The following is a 22,994-nucleotide window of genomic DNA, read 5'->3' on the forward strand; positions in this document are numbered from 1 at the left end:
CCACCACCTGCAAGTTCCTCTCCAAGCCGCTCACCATCCTGACTTGGAAATATATTGCTGTTCCTTTGCAGTCGCTGGGTCAAATAGTCGGAATTCCCTCCCTAACGGCATTGTGGGTCAACCCACAACAAGTGGACTGCAGCAATTCAAGATGGCAGCTCACCACCACCTTCTCAAAGGTAACTAGGGATGGGCAGTAAATGCTGGCCAGCCAGCGACACCCATATCCCACAGATGAATTTTAAAAAATGCAGTGGTCTTTCCATTGGGAATAGGAAGAAATCTTGATGAGCACAAGAAGACCACACAACCCTATTTTCCCATTGCTTCTGTCGCTGTTCCATGTAATCAGGAATAACAGATGAAAATCCTGCCTCTGAAATTCATTATTGAAAGTTGAAACCCATTTTTGTTCACTGCTGCAAAACCATGATTCCTGAAGACCAGGTGCCAACTTGTTTGCAACCTTCGCCAGCAGATAATGAAGCACCGGGTCCTTGAAAATCGTTCAACAGCTTGCTGCAGATTAGATTCTCTTAAGTTTTGTCCCTTTTACCTCATCCGTGGTAGCCCCTTCTGGATATCGCTGAAAAGAAAGACTGCAACCAAGAATTTTACCCGATCAACTCAATAAAGGATTCAATCATCCCTTTAAATCCACTGGTGTGGATGAAAACAATATTGAAACCAATGCGGCTCTACTGGGGAATGTGGAAAGCACACATGGAAAATGAAAAGTTTATAATTAATCAATTTCAAATCATAAGCTAGTCATAATATCAGCCGCAAAGGTTTGGCAATGTTCATCTGTGATTCATTTTGCTTGCAATATATGTATGATTTTCCCATTTGTATTGCCAGCAGCAATGTTTTGTATAAATGAAACAACCTTCTCTGGTTTGGGTTGGAACAATGAAAAATTGCTTTCGGTGATACCGTGCATATAAAAATGTGGCACCTCGGCTCGCCTTATAGGAGTGTGACTGCATGGTTTCATTCTTCCATCCATTTATGGCACTGTAATTCTGTTTCCTGCAGGTTGTATCTTTATATCTAAATCCTAACAGGATTACTGTCAAGCTTTCATGTTTCTGAAAAAAAAGGATCTTGCAAGGTCTTTAAACTGAAAAGCAGAACAGCTAGGTGACAATAGTAGGGCCAGAGTCATTACGGTATTGCCTTACAGTGTAGCCAACCCCAACTGCAAGAACCAGTCTTTCATTTTTGATAATAGACATTTTAAAATTCATGGATTCCATTAGAGCTTTATATTTAACCCTGCTGAAGGAACATTATCAGTGTATTAATTGAAATGCTCCTAGAACTTTTTTGCTATTTGAATTATGTTATTTCTATTAATGTAATTCTTGTGCTGATCATTAATTCATTCACTTCAATTTAATTATGCTTACAAGATTTTTTATTTGCTGCAGGTGTTCATGTTAACTTTTTCACTTCCCAGACAGAAGTGCGCAAGTTTGGCGGAATGATTTTTTAAAAATTATTTGCACAGGTTTTGATTAGTACAATTCCAATGGTGACCTTTGATAAGTATCGAGGAGGGAACATAGGTGTTCTGTTACTGACAGTAATCAACATGTTTCTTTAATAGAAGGAGGTGTGCCTTTTCTTATCCTTGGAGTGTGCATTCTAATTAACTAATTCAGCAGCAAGCTTTTGTGAGGTTAAACTAAAGGTTATGTATTCTCATACACTTGCCCTGAATTAATACAATGTCACACACTCAGCCTCACACATCTGCATGCACATACAAAAATTAAATATTGCATTTTTACAGCTAAAAGGTATTTGACTCTGATTTACAATTTCAGTTTTTCCATGAGGTCAGCCTGGTTTTGTGAAGGGTAGGTTGCACCTCACAAAACCTTACTGAGTTCTTTGAGAAGGTGACCAAAGAGGTGGATAAGGGTAAAACAGTTAATGTGGTGTATATGGATTTCAGTAAAGCATTTGATAAGGTTCCCCATGGTAAGCCATTGCAGAAGATACAGAGGCATGGGATTGAGGCGATTTAGCAGTTTGGATCAGAAATTGGCTAGCTGTAAGAAGACAGAAGGTGATGGTTGATAGGAAATGTTCATCCTGGAATTCAGTTACTAGTGGTGTACCGCAAGGATCTGTTCTGGGGCCACTGCTGTTTGTCATTTTTATAAATGACCTGGATGAGGGCTTAGAAGGATGGGTTAATAAATTTGCGGATGACACTAAAGTTGGTGGAGTTGTGGACAGTGCGGAAGGATGTTTCAGGTTACAGAGGGACATAGATAAGCTGCAGAGCTGGGCTGAGAGGTGGCAAATGGAGTTTAATGCAGAAAAGTGTGAAGTGCTTCACTTTGGAAGGAGTAACAGGAATAGAGTACTGGGCTAATGGTAAGATACTTGGTAGTGTAGATGAGCAGAGAGATCTCGGTGTCCATGTGCATAGATCCCTGAAAGTTGGCACCTAGATTGATAGAGTTGTTAAGAAAGCGTATGGTGTGTTAGCTTTTATTGGTAGAGGGATTGAGTTTCGGAGCCATGAGGTCATGTTGCAGCTCTACAAAACTCTGGTGCAGCTGCACTTGGAATATTGCATACAGTTCTGGTCGCCGCATTATAGGAAGGATGTGGAAGCATTGGAAAGTGTGCAGAGGAGATTTGCCAGGATGTTGCCTGGTATAGTAGGAAGGTCTTATGAGGAACGGCTGAGGGACTTGAGGCTATTTTCATTAGAAGAAGAAGAGGTGACTTAATAGAGGCATATAAGATGATCAGAGGATTAGATAGGGTGGGTAGTGAGAGCCTTTTTCTTCGGATGGAGATGGCTAGCATGAACCTACCCCTGACATCTGTTCTATATCTATCCCCCTCTATTTAAAGCTAGCTCTAAATTGAGGGGTGATAGATATAGGACAGATGTCAAGAGTAGGCTCTTTACTCAGAGAGTGGTAAGGGCATGGAATGCCCTGCCTGCAACAGTAATAGACTCGCAACATTAAGGGCATTTAAATGTTCATTGGATAAACATTTGGATGATATTGGAATAGTGTAGGTTAGATGGGCTTCAGATTGGTTTCACAGGTCGGTGCAATATCAATGGCCGAAGGGCCTGTATTGCGCAATAATGTTCTGTGTTCTATAGTTTTTTGAGTGAATCTGATGATTTAAAATTAAATGTGTCTGGAACGCATCACCAGAGGAGGTGGTGGAAGCAGGCAAATTAGCAACACTTAAGAGGCATTTGGTTGGGTACATGAATGGGGAGGGAATCGAGGGATGTGGTCTATATAAGGGCAGAAGGTTTTTTATTTAGTTTAATTAGGGCATCATGATCGGCACAGGCTTGGAGACTGAAGGACCTGTTCCTGTGCTGTACTTTTCTTTGTTCTTTGAAATGAGGGTCTTGTAAAGTGATTGGTTCACAGCAGATTATCTTATAGTCAGCTATCTAGGAGGTTATTTTTCAAGTGAACTTTGAAACTGGAACATGTTTAGTACTTTGGCTGCTTGATAACTTGCAGCTAGTTTCAGAGTCTGATTCTCAGACTGGCTGATGATGATTGGTTCTTATGGATCTGCTGCATCCTGCATGCAATCCTTGAAGCCAGCTTCAATCACATGATGGCTGGCTTAACACTTATGAGACCCGTCCAGTCTAATCTGGATGGGAAGCACATCGCAGTATAATGGGAAGTTTACGGTGGCCTTTAACTTTCTATCTTTCCTTGTGCCTATTATGAAATATCGAGGCAGGTAGCCTAGAAACTTCACAGCCTTGGGTGACAGCCCATCCTTAAACAATGAGATGTGTCAGTTCCACAAGTACCTACAAGGTACCTTCACCTCTGTCCATGTTTAATTACATAATCCCTGCAGATTGGATACTATCCAAAATCCAAATGCCAAATCCAAATCCAGAAGTCACATGATTTACAGCAGTCGAATTAGCTGTTTGTCAATCTTTGACTGAAAGTTCATAATATGATATGTCTGTTCAGGGCCTGACACTAGTGTGAAACTAATTGCAAACATTAGCGCAGACACTTTGACTCAGAACCTGCCAAGTATTCTGCTGTATGCATAGCGAGCATTTAAGCTTAAAAAATATAAAATAACAAATGTTACTTTACATGGAATAGTGCCGGACCTGGGAAATCAATCCAAATCAGATCATTTTATTTAAGTTTCAGGGAAAGTAAGTATTTCCCTTAGTTTCATTGTAAGAAGCTTATGGCAATAGGAGCCTAATTGTAATGTTTGTGGCCATTAAAGTGAGACTTATCAGTGCTGGGGGCACTTTGCATTTCAGCCACCCATTACCCTCCATATCAGATATTAATGAATTCACAGTCAAAGTTCACTTTATTCAGTCTAACAATAGGCCATCTCCCAAATCTGAAACTATATCACCCCTAGTTGAATCAGTGCATTATCTTTCCATTTTGCCGCACCAGCCAGGCTGTAGTTTATCTACATGAGATCCCAATTTAATGCAGTTAAGTTTATTTATTATTATTGTCACAAGTCGGCTCAGATCAAAACTGCAATGAAGTTTCTGTGGAAGTTTCTTTGCCACACTCCGGCGCCTGTTTGGTTACACTGAGGAAGAATGTAGCATGGCCAATGCGTCTAACCAACACGTCTATCGGACTGTGGGAGGAAACCAGAGCACCCAGAGGAAACCCACGCAGACACGGGGAGAACATGTAGTCTCCGCACAGACAGTGACCAAAGCCAGGAATTGAACGCAGGTCCTTGGTTCTGTGAGGCAGCAGTGCTAACTACTGTGCCACTGTGTAATGTTATTTTGTTGGTAAAGCCATTTAGGTTATAGCTGAAATGCTGTGGTGTAGTTTGGCAGTTTTCTCATGATTCTTCATGAAGTTTTTTAAATGAAGAGATTGTTTTTGCATTTGTACGTCACTCTTGCTAGTTCACTGAATCAACCAGGCTACCTTGGTAAAGAAATGTTCCTGCAAGGGGGAAGCTGCAAGAAAATAAGGGCCTGATTTTTGCTCAATGTAAGTGGGCAGGTTTCAACTGAGTTAAAATATCATCCTAAGTTACTAATCAAATAAATACTGTCTTAAAATCCACGCCCTCCATCATAGGCACACCATAACATCACAGTGAAATATCTCCACAATGTGTTGCAGCAAATCAACAGGACTTCTACGACAGACCGTTTTTGTGGAAAATTAGGGTTAGGCTCTTCCTGCACAGGCACAATGGGTCCCACCACGGCATATCTGACAAGCCAGCCATTATGGGACCAGAAGATCCTGCGGGTGGGCGGGGCTGATAAATCCCTTTAAAAAGTATCTGGATGAGCACTTGTCACATTAAGGGCTATGGGCCAAGTGCTGGCGGATGGGATTAGGTGGGAGTTCAGGTGTTTCTAATGTGTCAGTGCAGACTCAATGGGCCGAAAGGCCTCTTCTGCGCTGTATGATTCTATGATAAGGTGTGTGGAATGACTCACAGAGCACAGGCTGAAGGGGTGGATTCACAATTTTGCTGATAAAGTATTCCAATTCACAGACAATACCGTGGCTGTCAGCAGCTGCACGCTACAAACGATCCCATCAGAATTTTGTGTTCTTTTGAGTGGAACTCCCCAGTAGGCAAAACGGTGAGTCTGCACATAACCCTGTGGTAATAAAATTGGCTATGATTGGAGAGGCACTTGCATCATGGGTGGAAATCCAGCCTCAGCCATGGCAACAGTGGTCATGCTTTGCCCCTCCACATTACCACCACACCTTGACTGGCCATGAGGTGGAAATGCCAGTGTTGGACTGGGGTAAGCACAGTAATAAGTCTCACAACACCAGGTTAAAGGCCAACAGGCTTATTTGGAATCACGAGCTTTCAGAGCATTGCTTCTTCATCAGGTGAGTGAAGAGGTAGGTTTGACAAACACGGCATTTATAGACAAAGACACAATTGCAAGATAATGGTTGTAATGTGAGTCTTTTCAGGTAATCAAGTCTCTACAGGTACAGACATTGCACGTGGAGAGAGGGATAATCACAGGTTAAAGGGGTACAAATTGTCTCAAGACAGAACAGTTTGCAAGCCGGGCATGTAGTGTGACATGAACCCAAGAACCTTTGACCCTTGACTGGTGCCAGAGCCTTTGGCTGTACCTCCCTCCTTCCCTCAACTCTTTCACCTTGATATAACTCTCCCCATTTCCAGACACTTCCTGAAAATCAATTTGTTTATACCATGGGTTCACTCTTCCTCTATCTTTTTCCTCTTTCTATCCACCCCTACTTTTTAAAGCTGTTTGGGTTTCGCTCCCCCACTATTAAAGCTGTTTAAACACAGATGATAACATCAGTTTCGTGCTTAATTCATCATCACCACTGATCAGTCCTCTAAATGTCACTGTCATATCAAATTATATCAAATTGTGTAAATAATGATAACTTGATGTGTCAGATCATTAATGACATTTTTTAAATGAAAAATGTGTTTCTACAGTCAGCAAAAGAATGTTGTCTGTGTCGCATTTTGTACCAGTCAATTGCGTGACTTTTTGTTAAGGAATGATAGAGCCGGTTTCCCCTCTGGTAGCTTAGCCAAACTACAATCATGTTTCAGGAACTTGTTATTATAAGTATGAAATTCAATGAAACACTCAAAGTCCTACAGTGAGCAGGACTTGGAGAAAAATGGTGGACCAATTTTATGGACAACCCATTAAGTTCTTACCAGAGATCCAACATAGCAAGCAAGTGCAGAGAACCTTCCTGGATAGCTTTTCACTTCCGACTGCTGTGCACAATGGATTTCACCAGGGCCAGTGGCAGACCCACCATGTTTGATTGGAGTCACGTTGTGTGAAAAGCTAAGAGGCAGTCACCCTGTGTAAAACTGAACTGACTTATTCAGTGAAAGTAGTATTCTTTATGACTCACTGGGCAGCAGTTATGGGAGGAAATGAGCAGTAGGAGGGAGGCTGTCACCCCTTGGAGCCAGGAGGCTCTTTCAGACAAAAGCTAAGCAGTGGGAACTGATTACTTTTTAAAATTGAGTTTCCAATTTAGGGTGCAGATGAGGAAGATTTATTTTCCCTGAGGATTGTTAGTCCTTGGAGTTCTCTTCCAGAGAGCTGTGGAGGCTGAGTCATTGAACACATTCAAGGTTGGACAGATTTTTGATTGGAAAGGGGTTTAGGGAGAATGGCAGGAGAGTGGAATCAGATTCATCATTATCTTACTGATGGGCGGAGCAGGCTCAAAGAGCCTATTTTTATGGTCGAATGATGTTATTGCCATGATGGGCAATGCCACCTGTCGAATACCAAGAACCTAGATGTAGTGCAACAAAAAGTCACACCAGTGGTCAAGGTGAATGCATCCTTGTGTGTCATTTCCTTACTGTACCACTAGCCTCACACAAATTACCACAGTTACTTCACTTGCCTGCAGCATTTAACGTCGAGCGTAACTCTAAACTCATATCCATATGTCTCACCTCACTTTCAAACATTAGCCACTGCTGAAAGGCCATATACTCACATCTCACAGCTTTCACAGGTGGAACTCACATATTCAACAGCTGGAGGGTGCGTCTCAAACACATGTACCCTCTTCCCTCTTTCTTCCAGGACAAGGGGCCCAAACTAGATGGAAAAGCCAGCGAACCAGTGGGTCAAGGCAGGGAGGTTGGCTGGAAGGAGTAGGGGGAGTGGGAATGGTGGGGCCAGGCATGGTTGCCTGCGCTGACCCCCATGGAGATGTTGGTGCTGGGAGTAATTGGAGCAACCATCGCTGATATCGTGCTCAGAGGCATGGGGCGGCACAATGATACAGTGGTTAGCGCTTCTGCATCAGAGCACCAGGGACCAGGGTTTGATTCCTGGCTTGGGTCACTGCCTGTGCAGAGCCTGCACTTCTCCCCATGTGTGCATGGGATTCCTCTGGGTACTCCGGTTTCCGTCCGTAGTCCAAAAGACATGCTGGTTCGGTGCATTGGCCATGCTAAATTCTCCCTTAGTGCACCCAAACAGGTGCCGGAGCGTGGCGATAGGGGATTTTCACAGTAACTTCATTGCTGTTTTAATGTGAGCCTACTTGTGACACTGATAAATAAACTTAAAACTTGAAACAAACTTAATCAAAGTTGCTGGTCCACTCATGTTTAATCAACACTCTGAAACCCCACTTCACCCTCACCCTGAAATCCACTATTATATATGGGCTGCAATTTCCTTGCCCCAACCCTGCCCTTTTATATTAATATTTTCAGACACCCAAGAACTGTTGCTTGACCATCCAGTGCTGTCTGAGGCTGGCAGTGCTGTCCCATGGTATGACAGGACTACAGTAAAGCTCCTTCACATTATAGTTCAGATTCATTTGCATAGGGCTGACTTTCATTTATGTAAAGTTTTGAATCCAATAAGTGCCACATGGGGATTGTAGGCTGTGAGATCCCCAACTGGTTAAACATGGTGGCATTGAGGTGTGGCCCCCGTGTGTCACCTCTGGAAATCACCCATAGGGCCGGATTCTTGACCTCATCCACAGCTGGGATTCTCCAATTCCGCTGTGGTGAACGGAGATCTGGCTGAGCCCTAAATTCTCTATTCTCGCTGGCAGCAACAGTGGGATGTGAACAGCTGGACAATTCTGGCCACAGTTTTATTGGTTCGTTGTTAGCTGCCTTGAAGGACGCCAGGGAGGAGTGGGGTGGAGAAGCCTTTGCTAGCCTTCAATGGTGGTTGAAAGGCAGGAACTGCTTGGGTTGGTGGTCTTTCTGCCAAAGCGCTAGTTGATTGTAGTGGTGGACTCTCTAAACAGTATGCGGAGAGGCATTTGCACTTGTTGAAAGGGGAGGAGCAAGTGGAATATTCCAGGGAAGGTTGAATCCAAAGATAGTGCAGGAGAGGGGGAGAGTGAAGAGATCAGCTGGATTGGGACTGGTACACCCAGTCTTCACTGCCACCCTTTTAAGGAGGAGAAGAGATGCAGAGGGAGGGAGGGCGGACCAGGAATGCAAATATCTTAGCAAGAGTGTCGATGGAAACTGCAGCTCTCAAAGGAGATGATCACTGACTTCGGCGTAATGCTGAAGAGCTGGCCGAGATCAGTAGGCCTCAGTGGACACCCAAGGCCTAGAAAATGACTGAAGCTCTGAAAATCCAGCTCTTTCCAGGGATCCAGAGGGTACATGTGTGGGATCTCCCAGCCCACTGCTGCACCATGGAACTGACCAATGCCTTGCTCAAGAGGGCTGGCCACTATATGCCACCACTGGACTGACCCTGACAGGGAAGATTACACACGAGCTCTGCTGAAGAGGACTCAGATAAAGATCGTAATTGAATGGGGCCGAGAAAAAGGCTGATGAACATGTACATATAAATGCTTGTTGTATTGCAGGTCTGCTCAACAGCCTGATATAATTATTGAGAAAGGTGCATGGAGAAGCCTGACTCTGACCTGGTGCAAGGCTTCGTGAAGTTGGAGCTGGAATGGAATTGTTCAATCATTTGGCATGTTTAATTCAATATTCTCATTCAAATGTACTAACCTACACAGTTTTCTGACACGCGAGCACCGTCTCTGCATTTCCCTGAGTGCATTTTCACCTTTCGCGGTTTTCTGCATTAGTCAGGGATTTTATCATTGGTTCTGAAAGCAATCATAAAATTGCCTGTTGTATTACATACTGAATAATTCATACAGATTATTCAAATTGTTATTTTCTGGTGAAGAGGTTGAAGATCTAGCGTATATATATATAGTAATGAGCGTCAAAATTTAAAACTGCAGCTTAGAGAGAGCGTTAAACACAATTGATGTAGAATATGCAAGGTTGAGTCATTTATCTCCGTAATTTGCTGAGAGCTTTTGCGCCTTTCGGTGAAATTCAATCAAAGGTGGGCAATCTACTCTGCTACATTACTTCCCAGGCCGTGACGACAGAAAAACTACCCCGGCGTGCTATCAGAGTTGAAGAAATAAGAAGGGAAATGGAACTAGTCCATGTTTTATCTGTTGCTGGAAGATTTAAGTTCACCTGTCTTCATTGTAGTCCACAAATAATGCCAAAAATAAATCTCTTAGCAACAGCTACAGGGTCCAGATAAGACTTCAGAATCTCTGCTTGTCGTATTGTAATTTGATCAGTAAAATGGTTGCATTGTTGGAAAATTCTTTGGTTTGAATCGCTGCACTGACTTGCTGAGAGCCATGACATATCTGAAATTGATCCGTGCAGTCTCGGGAAAACTACTCATTGAATTTGATAAAATCCACTTATACAAACTGGTTTTCAATTATGCAGGATGTGATTGCTAATTTAGAATCTGTACATAAGAGAGATCAAAACTCTGCGGATGGCGTGAATTTTTTTTTTGTTCTTCAAGTGGTTTGTGATGCTTTGCTGCTACGGTTCAGCCTTTTTTTTTAAATGGCACAGTGGCCTTTTCAGCTGTTGGGGACCAGACTCTTTGTGAGCCAGCCTCATCCATGTGGTCAGACGACGGCTCAGGGTGAGTTCACCAGACTGACACCTGGGATGGAAGGGTTCGTCTTATGAGAGGTCGAGTAGTTTGGGTCTATGCTCATTGAAGTTTAGAAGAATGAGAGGTGATCTTATTGAAATGTAAATGATTCTAAGGGGGCTTGAGAAGGGAGATGTTTCCCCTTTGGGGAATCTACAACATGGGATGGAGTGGGGTTATAAATAAGAGAACTCAAATTTCAGATGGAGATGAGGAGAAACTTTTCAGAGGTTGGATAATCTATAGAATTCTCTTCCCCAGGCAGCATTGCAGGCTGGGCCTTTGACTATATTTAAAATTAAGTTTAAACAGATTCTTGATCCATGAGGGAGTCAAGGGCCAGCCAGGAAAGTGAAGTAAAGGTCACTGTCAGATTGGCCATGTTCTTACTGAGTGGAGCAGGTTCGATCGGCTGAATGTTCTACTCCTGCTCTCATTTCTTACAATTTTATGATCTTTCGGGCTGATGCATTAGATTATTTATTTCATTTCATGAACCTGTTTCACATTAATGCTGCATTTTGGAATTTATGTAGGATTCAACTAGCCAAACATTTTGAAGGTGGAAATGTTGTACTCTTGCAGTGTACTTAGAATCACAGAATCCCATGGTGCAGGAGGCAGCCATTTGGCCCACTGAGTCTACACTGATCACAATCCAACCCGGGCCCTATCCCCATTACCCCATGCATTTATCCCAGCTAGTCCCCCTAACACTAAGGGACAATTTAGCATGGCCAATCCACTTAATCCTCACATCTTTGGACTGTGGGAGGAAACCGGAACACCTGGAGGGAACCCACGCAGACATGGGGAGAATGTGCAAACTCCACACGGAGGGTGACTCAAGCCGGGAATTGAACCCCGGTCCCTGGTGCTGTGAGTCAGCAGTGCTAACCACTGTGCCACCTTGCTGCCCCACAGGCACAGGCTAACATTATTGCTATGGAAGTTTCCCAGGGGCGAGCTAACATATTTTGCTGTCTCTTGCACAAAGCAATGATGTTCTCAAATATTTACTGCAATCAGTCTAATATGAATTAAGGCTCCCCAGTGTCTCTGTTTGCTGGAAATTTTCAGAAGCCTTGTAAGGATCTCTCCACAATACACCTCAGCAAGATAAAACTCCAGTTTGTAGAGCTGAATTTCCTTTAAAGGTGAGGCTGTTAATTAATCATGGTCAAAATAATTCATTTGATGCGGCAAGCACAAAGAAAAATGCCCCAAGTTAACTGCAATGCCAGAAGTTGCTATCACATTCACCCAGTAATAACAGCAAGTGTGGACATCAACAACATTAGCAAAATCTGGACATGTAATGCCATGTATTAGTAATCACACAATTCCTACAGATAGATAGTGATTTGACTGCTGCCATGCACCAATATGTCAGAGCTCAGCTGAATTAAGTTTTAAGGTTTCATATAATTCGGTCAGATCTGTTGAAATAGTGACATCTTGCTATCTGCTGCTGGAGATTAGAATCGAAGCAAAAGGTTTTTTGGATAAAATGCATTTTAAGGTTCGTCGGCTTTTGGAAAAATCAATCTGAAATCAAATATGAAGGCACCAAGTCAGCCGATCACATACGTACCCACACCAATATGTCACACAATTGATGTCTTTGAATATTTTAACATGGTTTTTAAGTAAATGCAGTCGACTTGAAAAAATAACTTTGCCCCATCCAAAAACTCAACTGGAGTGGTCGTGAATCAGAAATGCTGCAGAATCCTATAAAGTGAAATGTGATTTTTTTTTAATGTAATCTTGTAGCCGAGGATATCTCTGGCAGCTGTGTGCTCCTTTTTCAACATGTGGGTTTTGTTAGCAAAGTGCATACAAACAAGACACCATCTGAGGAAATTTGAATGTTCTGTTTTATCTCTTTTAGTTCCTGGCTTCCCTTACCCAGCTGCCACTGCAGCTGCTGCCTACCGAGGGGCACACCTGAGAGGTCGAGGACGTACAGTGTATAACACATTTCGTGCAGCTGCGCCCCCTCCTCCCATACCAGCCTATGGCGGGTGAGTACGTTAGTTTAAAGAAAAAGTTGGCTAATAGTTTGAGAAGCATTTTCCACTTGAGTGCATGCTGGCCTTGGTTAACCACAGAAGCTGACACAACATGCAAATGGTGAAAACTCCTGCAAGAAGCCAACCTTGCCTAAAGTCAGGAAATGTAACAGTGATTTGTATGATGGTGAACCTTGTATTGAACATGCCTCAGGATCCCAACACCTGGACCTGATTGGGGTCTGAAATCCATTCTTGTTAGCCGCTCAGCAACCTTCCATGAGGCACTCTGCCAATTGACCGTCTCCTTGCTCACCGTCCAATCAAGGATGGTGGGCAGGCTATTGATGTGGCAGGCCCAGTCAGAGAACTGACAGCTCTGGAACATCAACAACTTCAGTGGAAGTAGTGTCCCTTCCAGAGGCAGGCCAGGGTCTGAAAGGTGAGAACACCTCAATGTGATGCCACCCTCGCTGACCAGCACTGAAATGAACAATTTGAAGACTGGCAGGATCATCAGGGTGGAGGGGAAACTCTTCCACTGGGTTGGATTTGACAGTGAATGCGGTCTTTCTAGCTCAAGCCCCTAGTAATGGGACATGAAGCCTCTGGCTCTGATTGCCTTCCAGCCTGAAGAAGTTTGGCCACCTCCATTGAACTGGTCGTACTGAAGGTGTCACTCCACTGACAAAATCCCCCTGAATTGATTGCCTCTTCCCAGCTCATCCTTGGGAAACTTCCCCGGCAACATGATTGCATCTGGGAGCGATCCAACGTGACTCCCGAATATTTTCTATTTTGCCAGCAAACCCCAATGCCAACCCCCCCACATATTTCCCCCCACATATGTCTTGATGAGTGGGAAGATCCAGCCTGAAGTGTTTGAAATGTCACTGATCATTAAGTAAAGTCTGTCAGACACTGAATGTTGTAGAGAATAAGTTGCTGGAATCAGGTATGTATTTCTTTTGATAATTACAAACATCTGATTCTTAAGGAGGTTGGACAGAGCTCTGAAAACCACTTGCATGATTTGGCAAATGAAAATAGTATTTGTTTTTGCTTTGCCATCTTCATGGACTTCATGATCTTCATGATTTACTCAACCATCGCAATTAATTCAACCATTACAAATATTGGTAAACATCTCTCTTGCCAATTGTACGTCTGAAAGACCTTCACTTGTTAGATTATAAATTTATCCATTGAAGGAAGCTTTATTTTGAACTCAAGCCTTCCAATCTATTCTGGGATTTAAGTTTCAGTCCAAGAAGGGGAGGTGAAGTGTTGACTTTCAGGGCCACAGTTTTGATAGTTGTGCTTTAATTCATTTATCAGATCACGGGATAACTTTTATCTAATCTGTCTCGTTTCATATTGAGCAGGGCATAATATAAAGCTGATCTGATTCCACTGCTTTCTCACCAAGGGGGTTAGAATTACCCCCTAAATTCCGCATGGAAAATTATTCCTGATGCCAGATTCTGGAGACTGGAGTTATCATCCTTATATATCAGGGGACCATAATGGACTTGGAATGGAAATGGGAAGTTGCTTCCAGGTGCGATTGTGGTAAACGGGTTCCTTGATCGAGAGGCCCGAGGTTGATTCCCAGCTGGGCCAATGACCACAGCACAATAACGTCCATTAGGTGGTGGTGGCTGCTGCAGTTCCTAAGCAGCTCACCCCTCCGGTGTATGAATTTCAGGCCATCTGCCTCACTGACAGCATGAACAGACACTGAGTGTTAATTAAACTAGCAATCAGAGCTTGTGATTTGTGCAACTGACAATATGAGATATGTCGAGCTTTACAGCACAGATATAAGCCAATCTCATGGATAGGTAAATTTTTGATCTCTTTGAAAAACAAGGGATGTTCGGGGACGTGGGGGAGGGGAAAGTGGAGTTAAGGCAGAAGGTCATCCAGGATCATATTGAGTGCTGGAGCAAACTTGATGGGTCACATTCCTGCTCTTATTTTTTCACCTTGTGTTCTTTAATATATGCCAGTCTTTACGCCCCAAATAAAACTCCTCCCATCTTGTTTCATCCTAAAAATATCCTTCTCTCTCTCTTCCTTCCTGATACAATTGTTCAGCTGCCAGTTAAATTCTATCCTTAAATGCATCTATTTTGTCTGACAGCTCTGGATCTTAATGCCTGTGATTAGCAACATTCCAGATCTCTCATGATGATGTTGTATGAGCAACATTGGCTGAATGTAACTGCTTCCTTCCTCGGGATGCTGAAATAAACCTTCTGGTACAATGCGTCAATGAGGCCCTTTGGCAGTAGTGTTATCTATTCCGCTTGGATCGTTAGTTCTGGCTGAGCACATCTAGTGCATGAACATGATAACCAAATTCTGACCTTTGACACTTACACAATATAAAGTGACATACTTTGTTTTACCTGGCTCACTGGGAAGGGAGAGGAGGTGACATGGTACAGGAGTGCCAGGAGAACATCAGGTAGGGGTGTGAAGTTTCAAAAAGAGCCACTCTTTTCACATTATACTTTGAAAAGAAGAGGTGCTCCATCTGCATTGAATGGCAATCTTGAATTTACTTTGTGGGCAGTGATGCCACTTGATGGAAGAGCGCCCTGTGCAGGATTGAGCTCTTGCTCACACTGGAGTCCCGCTGGCATGGTCCAGACCTGAGGACTCTATACCCAATAATATGAGGAACTGACAACTGATGTTGAATTATATAACCTGGTGTTTTACTTTGAATGAGCTGGGATATCTCATGAACTGGGACACATTATATACAATTGCTGGCCCAGAAGATAAGCTTTGGAACACAGCCAGGGAGACAGAAAACATGCACAATGCAAGAGCCCAGGGTATCAATTCCTGAGTAACAATATTCAGTCCCTGTTACAGCTTTGTGGAATCTGCCTTTTGAGATCCAGTGTTCTGTCTCACAATGAAACCTTAGTTAATGTGTAACAGTCAGAATCTGGAGGGGGCGAACTGCTCAGTTTTGAAGTTTCCTTTTGGCAACAGATTCTGGGTGGAGATGACCTGCGAATGGCTGGCAGCAGGATTTCCCCGGGTTTTCCCATTGTTTGTATGTGGAGGCTCACTGTTGATGGGACCAGAAGATCCTGCCCGCAGGAATGGCCAGAAAATTTTGGCCATAATTTCAATTATAAAGTAGTTTTGAAATTTACTTTTGGGATAATTTAGCGAATATGGTCCATTCATTCATCAGTTGATGGCCATCTAGCATTGCAGGGTGAGAGGACATGTGTTACAGAGGATGGCTGAGGACTGGAAGTCTGCTGCTGATGATACTGCTTGTAAGCTACTCTTACCAGGACGTCTGCTGTCATGGTATGTCACGCTTCCCTGTCTTGTGCCATCCTCTCACATCCACTGTGCCTCATCTGCAGTCACTCTGTGACATCGATCATCTATTTTTAGAAGCATAGAAAGGTAGGAGCAGGAGGAGGCCATTTGGCCCTTCGAGCCTGCTGCTCCATTCATTATGATCATGGTTGATCATCCAACTCAGTAGCCTAATCCTGCTTTTTCCCCCACAACCTTTTATCCCATTTGCTCCAAGTGCTATATCCAGACGCTTCTTGAATATATTCAGTGTTTCGGCATCAACTACTTCCTGTGGTAATGAATTACACAAGCACCTTACCCCCCCAAATAATTCATCTGAACTCCAGCGAAAACAATCCTAACCTAGTCAACCTCTTCTCATACATCAGTCCCGCCGTCCCCGGAATCAGCCTGGTAAACCTTCGCTGCACTCCCTCGAGGGCAAGAACATCCTTCCTCAGAAAAGGAGATCAAAACTGCACACAATATTCCAGGTGTGGCCTCACCAAGGCCCTGTATAATTGCAGCAACATATCCCTGCTCCTGTACCCAAAACCTCTTGCAATGAAGACCAACATGCCATTTGCCTTCTTTACTGCCTGCTGCACCTACATGCTTACCTCCAATGACTGGTGTACAAGGACGCCCAGGTCCTACTGCACACTCCCCTCTCCCAATTTACAGTCATTCAGGTAATAATCTGCCTTCTTAGTTTTGCTTCCAAAATGAATAACCTCACATTTATACAAATTATACTGCATCTGCCATTGATTAACCCACTCAACCAACTTTCCAGATCATTCTGAAGGACCCTGCATCCTCATCACAGTGCCAGCCAACTTGGTATCATCTGCAAAACTTTGAGATGTTACATTTTGTCCCCTCAACCAAGTCATTAATATATATTGTGAAAAGCTGGGGTCCCAGCACTGATCTGTGTGGCACCCCACTAGTTACTGCCTGCCGATCTGAAAAGCACCCATTAATTTCTACTCTTTGTTTCTTCTCCGCCAACCAGTTTTCTATCCATCTCAATACACTCCCTCCAATCCCATATGCTTTAATCTTACACAATAACCTCTTGTGCGGGATTTGGTCAAACGCTTTCTGAAAGTCCAAATATACCACATCGACTGGTTCCCGCTTGTCAAATCTACTAGTTACACCTTCAAAGAATTCCAACAGATTTGTCAAGCATGATTTCCCCTTCATAAATCCATGCTGACTGCGTCTGATCCTCACACTGCTTTCTAAATACTTTGCTATGAAGTCTTTGTTGATGGATTCGAGAATTTTCCCCACTATCGATGTTAAACTTACTGATCCATAGTTCCCTGTTTTCTCTCTGCCTCCCTATGTCTAAATTGGCCCCTCCTTCTGCTTCCCTTCACTTTTCCCTTGAGAAGAGATCTCTGTAACTTTCCAGCTCTGATCAAATGGCTGAAATGTTGACATTTTCATCTCTGGATACTTTTTCAAATTGATTTTTGCTTTTGCAATTTCAAGCTTCTCTTGGAATTTGTGTTGTGGCTTCTATGTGCAATTTTAAACATAAGAACATAAGAAATAGGAGCAGGAGTAGGCCATCTAGCCCTTCGAGCCTGCCCCGCCATTCAATAAGATCATGGCTGATCTGAAGTGGCTCAGTTCCACATTCCCGCTTTCTCCCCATAACCCTTAATTCCCTTGCCTACCAAAAACCTATCTACCCATGTCTTAAATATATTTAGTGAGGTAGCCTCCACCACTTCAACGGGCAGAGAATTCCAGAAATTCACCACCCTTTGAGTGAAGAAGTTCCTCCTCAACTCCGTTCTAAACCGCACCCCCCCCCCTTATCTTGAGGCTGTGCCCCCTAGTCCTATTGTCCTTTCTGAGCGGGAAGAATCTCTCCACCTCTACCCTATCCATCCCCTTCATTATCTTATACGTCTCTTTGAGATCCCCCCTCATCCTTCTAAACATAGGTCTGAATAAGCACATTTCAGAGGCCTTTATTTTCTTCCACAGATCTTTACCTATTGTCCATTTATACTGAAAGTCAACATCCCATAAAAATCTGTACAAATTGATCTACAGCAAGTGGGAACTACTGGTTCTAACTCTCGAGCAAATGGAGAGAGGACCCTCACAGGAAAGGAATTCCCAGAAAAGTCACCTCCCAGCACATAGCATTGATATATCTAAGGTGAAATGAGATAAGCACATGCAGAAGAAAGGAATGGAAAGATATATTGATAAGGTGGGAGAAAATGAGTAGGATGGGAGGAGGCTATCTAAACAACCAGTTTCTATGCATTACCTTCTCTGCAAGATCATCCCTTTTTGCATTTCGTGACTCAGATGTCTTTTCTTTGTATATTTGAATCCAAACTTTACTGCTTTGATGATGGCCCCTTTAAGGGCAACTGAAGAGGGTCCGCTGGCTTGAGGGACCAACTGGGACTGAGAGTGGGTCATCACCCCAGAGGCTGAAGACTTCTCTTGGGGAGAAGACAACCTGAAGATATGTAGAGACTGGGGCTGTCGGTGGGCTGTTGTCAGCCTCTCTACAGTTTTCTTTTCCTCTAACAATAAAATATCCCTTTTGTGTTCCTGATGAAGTTTATGACTGTGCATCATTACAATTGCCTTAAACATGTGAAGCAGTCTCGAGCAGGAAGAAGAGATTTTAAGCATCCTCTTGAATGTTTTGTTTACATAGCTCAGTAAACATGCCTCAGACTTCAATTCTTCCTCCTCCATACTGTGTGAACACCTTTTACCATTGAGTTCAAACCCTGCTCCTGCGTTTACATGTTTTGATTTTTCAGCTATGCAATTACTTGCAGTCACTATTTTACATTCAGATGTGCCAACTTTTCTTCTCAAGTCTCCTTGCTTCAAAATAGTGCCAAATGAAGATTCCCTCAATTACTCAACCTGGGCAAGCTTACCAATCTTTCTTACAACCTGTTTGTTTCCAATCTTTATTTTCCTTTTCGTTCTTTGTCTCTCTTAGTCGCTGAGCATTATGCTGTGTTCAGATTAGTAGACAGATCCTGTATCCATTTCGTCTTTGGTGTTCACAGGTCAACTTTTGGGCTTTGTTAGATGCCGGTCTTGTTTTCCCTTGCGAAGCTCATTAAATAGCGCAATGAACCAGTGAGCTGATTACTGCCTTATTATCCTGCTTTACCCCCAGATTTATCCTTGTTTATTGTGCCATTCTTTTGACCGGAATAGTGGACTGAGCTGCAGAGTGCAAACAGTTTCTATTCTAATCAGCCATCAGCTAAGGCATATTGGCAGAGTTCTTTTTCTCTTGATTTGTCCAGGAATGTGTCACCATTTGGTGTTCCAGCCCAAAACTCAGCAAGTTTATGTCCTCATGATTCAGTTTGAAGTTGCCAGTTAGTTTCCCAGCTGACTACCTGCAAAACATTAGTGACAGGTGCCTAAAATAGTGCTGCCATATAATGATTCAGACGAGAACTAGTCAAACCATTAGTTGCAATCACAACTATCGAAGACCTAACTATACCATCCTTTTAGTAACGGACATCAGGGATGGGATTTTACAGCCTAGTTGAGGCAAGACCGGAAATTGTCGCCCAAGGTTAAGGGAGATTTCTGTTGTCGGATCCTCGCCCGCTCCAATTCCACGCAAGCAAGATGGTTGAGTTCCGGCTTTCATCTCCTGAGTTTCGAATTACCCCATTATTATGCATTCAGTTGTTAAGGTTGTGACTGTCGAGCAGTACAACTGGAACATGCCTTACTTCAATTATCTACCCTTTTGCTTTATGATTGATTGAAACTCAGCACTTTGGCTTTGCAAAACATTTGAAGCTAATGTATATTGATGGAATGCATGTGATTCCCTATCAGAAACATGTCCTTCCACTGCGAGGCAACCATATGTACATAGGAGTCAGCGCGTACGATTGTTTAAGATTTGGCGATCACAGGGCCGTTATCAGGGTATGGCTGTTAGAGATTGTGATAAGTTGGACTTGCAGAGTAAGGTTATGGGGTCAGAGGAAACATTTCTGCTTAAACATAGAACACTACAGCACAAACAGGCCCTTCGGCCCACGAGTTGCGTCGATCACAACAACACCTACCAATCTATAGACCTATCTATAACCTCCAATCCCATTAAACCCCATATACTCATCCAGAAGTCTTTTAAAAGACCCCAGCGAGTTCGCCTCCACCACCACTGACGGCAGCCGATTCCATTCACTCACCACCCTCTGAGTGAAAAACTTACCCCTAACATCACTTCTGTACTTTCCTCCCCGCACCTTAAATCTGTGTCCTCTCGTAGCGATCATTTCAACCTGGGGAAATAGCCTCTGAGAATCCACCCTATCTATTCCTCTCAACATTTTATAAACTTCTATCAGGTCGCCTCTCAACCTTCGTCTCTCCAGGGAAAAGAGTCCCAGCTCCCTCAACCTAACTTCATAAGGCATGCCTCCCAGTCCAGGCAACATCCTTGTAAACCTCCTCTGTACCCTTTCAATAGCTTCTACGTCTTTCCTATAGTGAGGCGACCAGAACTGCGCACAGTACTCCAAATGAGGCCTGACAAGGGTCTTATAAAGTTGCAGCATTACCTCCCGACTCCTAAACTCAATCCCTCGATTAATGAAGGCCAGTACACCATATGCCTTCTTGACCACCTCCTCCACCTGCGAGGCCGATTTAAGAGTCCAGTGGACCCGGACCCCAAGATCTTTCTGCTCTTCAACACTACTAAGACTCCTGCCCTTGATAGTGTACTCGTTCAACCCGTTGGTTCTGCCAAAATGGACGACTACACATTTATCCGCGTTGAAGTCCATCTGCCACTTCTCTGCCCAGTCCTGCATCCTATTTATGTCCTGCTGCAACTTTTGACATCCTTCCAGACCATCCACAACATCACCGACCTTCATCAGCGAACTTACTTACCCATCCCTCCACTTCCTCATCCAGGTCATTTATGAAAATGACAAACAGCAAGGGTCCTAGAACAGATCCCTGGGGCACTCCACTGGTGACTGACCTCCATTCAGAAAAAGACCCATCCACAACCACTCTCTGCCTTCTGCAGGCAAGCCAGTTCTGGATCCACAAGGCCAAAGGCCCTTGGATCCCATGTCCTCTCACCTTCTCAAGAAGTCTTGCATGGGGGACCTTATCAAACGCCTTGCTGAAGTCCATGTACACCACGTCCACTGCACTTCCTTCGTCAATGTGTTCAGTCACATTATCGAAGAACTCAACTAGGCTCGTAAGGCACGACCTGCCCTTGACAAATCCATGCTGACTATTCCTGATCATGTCAAACCTCTCCAAATGCTCGTAAATTTTGTCCCTCAGAAGCCTCTCCATCAGCTTACAAACCACTGAGGTCAGACTCACCGGTCGGTAATTTCCCGGGCTATCTCTGTTCCCTTTCTTGAAAATAGGAACTACATCCGCAATCCTCCAATCTTCCGGAACCTCTCTCGTCTCCATTGACGACGCAAAGATCATCACCAGGGGCTCTGCAATCACTTCCCTCACCTCCCACAGTATCCTGGGGTACATCCCATCTGGTCCCGGCGACTTATCTATCTTGATAGAATTCAAAAGTTCTAACACATCCTCCACCTTAATATCCACATACTCAGTCTTTTCCATCTGCTGCAAATCCGTAGCAAAATCTCCCAGATCAGCTTCCACTGTGAATACTGAGGCAAAGTACTCATTAAGCACCTCTGCCATTTCTTCTGGTTCCACACAGACCTTTCCCCCTTCACCTTTTATAGGTCCTATCCCTTCTCTTCTCATCCTTTTACCTTTCACATATTTATAGAAGGCCTTGGGATTCTCCTTAATTTTACCCACCAAGGTCTTCTCATGACCCCTTCTGGCTCTCCTAATTTCCCTTTTAAGCTCCTTTCTACAGTCCTTATACTCCTCAAGATCCTTAACCTCTCCTAGTTCCCTGAACCTTTTGTACACCTTCCTTTTCCTCCTGACTAGGTTCAACACAGCCTTCGTGCACCACGGTTCCCGCGACCTACCAAAACCCCCTTGTCTCATCGGAACGTTGTCATGCAGAGCTCCAGACAAACATTCCTTGAATATCCGCCACCTTCCTTCGGTACTTTTCCCTAAGAACGCCTCCTTCCAGTTTATTTGTCCAAGTAACTTCCTGACTTCTTCGTATCTCCCCTTACTCCAGACAAACACCTTCCTAGCCTGCCTGATCCTATCTCGTTCCAATGCAATTGTGAAGGAGATAGAATTATGGTCACCATTCCCAAGATGCTCTCCTACCGAGAGATCCATCACCTGCCCTGGTTCATTCGCCAGTATCAGGTCAAGTACAGCCTCTCCCCTCGTAGGCTTATCCACATACTGTGTCAGGAAACCTTCCTGAACACACCTAACAAACTCCTCCCCATCCAAACCCCTTACCCTAGGGATATTCCAGTCGATGTTTGGGAAATTGAAGTCTCCCATCACGACAACTCTGTTATTAATACATCGCTCCAGAATCTGTTTCCCTATCTGCACTTCAACTTCCCTGTCACTATTGGGCGGCCTATAGAATACACCCAGCAAAGTTTTCGACCCTTTGCTGTTCGTAACTTCCACCCACAGAGACTCTGTAGATAGTCCCTCCACGGCATCCTCTTTCTCTGCAGCCATGACACTGTCCCTGATCAACAGTGCCACTCCACCACCTCTTCTGCCACCCTCCCTGTCCTTCCTGAAGCATCTGAAACCTGGCACCTGAAGTACCCAGTCCTGTCCCTGAGACATCCAAGTCTCCGTAATGGCCACCACATCACATTCCCAAGCAGCAATCCACGCCCTAAGCTCATCTACCTTATTCACTACACTCCTTGCATTAAAATATATACACTTCAGCCCCTCAGTCTTTTCCCTTCTCCACCCCCTGTCTAACCTCCCTCTCATACTGCCTGCGGTCCTCCCCTACCTGGGAGCTAACCTCCTCTGTCCCAGTCTCCCCATCACAATTCCCTCCCCCCATCCTTTCTAGTTTAAAGTCCCCCCGGTAGCCTTAGCCAGTCTTCCCACCAAGATATTAGTCCCCCTGGGATTTAAGTGCCACCCGTCCTTACTGTACAGGT

The 22,994-nt window shown here is 43.9% G+C and overlaps 1 protein-coding gene across 11 annotated transcripts in view; it reads left to right on the forward strand.

The window, feature by feature from the left end:
• Positions 1-22,994, forward strand: part of rbfox1 (RNA binding fox-1 homolog 1) — a 1,792,700-nt gene that overhangs the window by 1,718,201 nt on the left and 51,505 nt on the right. For all 11 annotated transcript variants that reach the window (XM_080206634.1, XM_080206632.1, XM_080206635.1 and 8 more), the window contains one exon: positions 12,417-12,549. In XM_080206634.1, coding sequence (XP_080062760.1) covers positions 12,417-12,549 — 133 coding nt within the window. The remainder of the gene's footprint in view (positions 1-12,416; positions 12,550-22,994) is intronic.

This window comes from Carcharhinus amblyrhynchos, chromosome 18 (assembly GCF_965287045.1).
Source record: "Carcharhinus amblyrhynchos chromosome 18, sCarAmb.v2.hapA, whole genome shotgun sequence".
Lineage (NCBI taxonomy): Eukaryota > Metazoa > Chordata > Chondrichthyes > Carcharhiniformes > Carcharhinidae > Carcharhinus > Carcharhinus amblyrhynchos.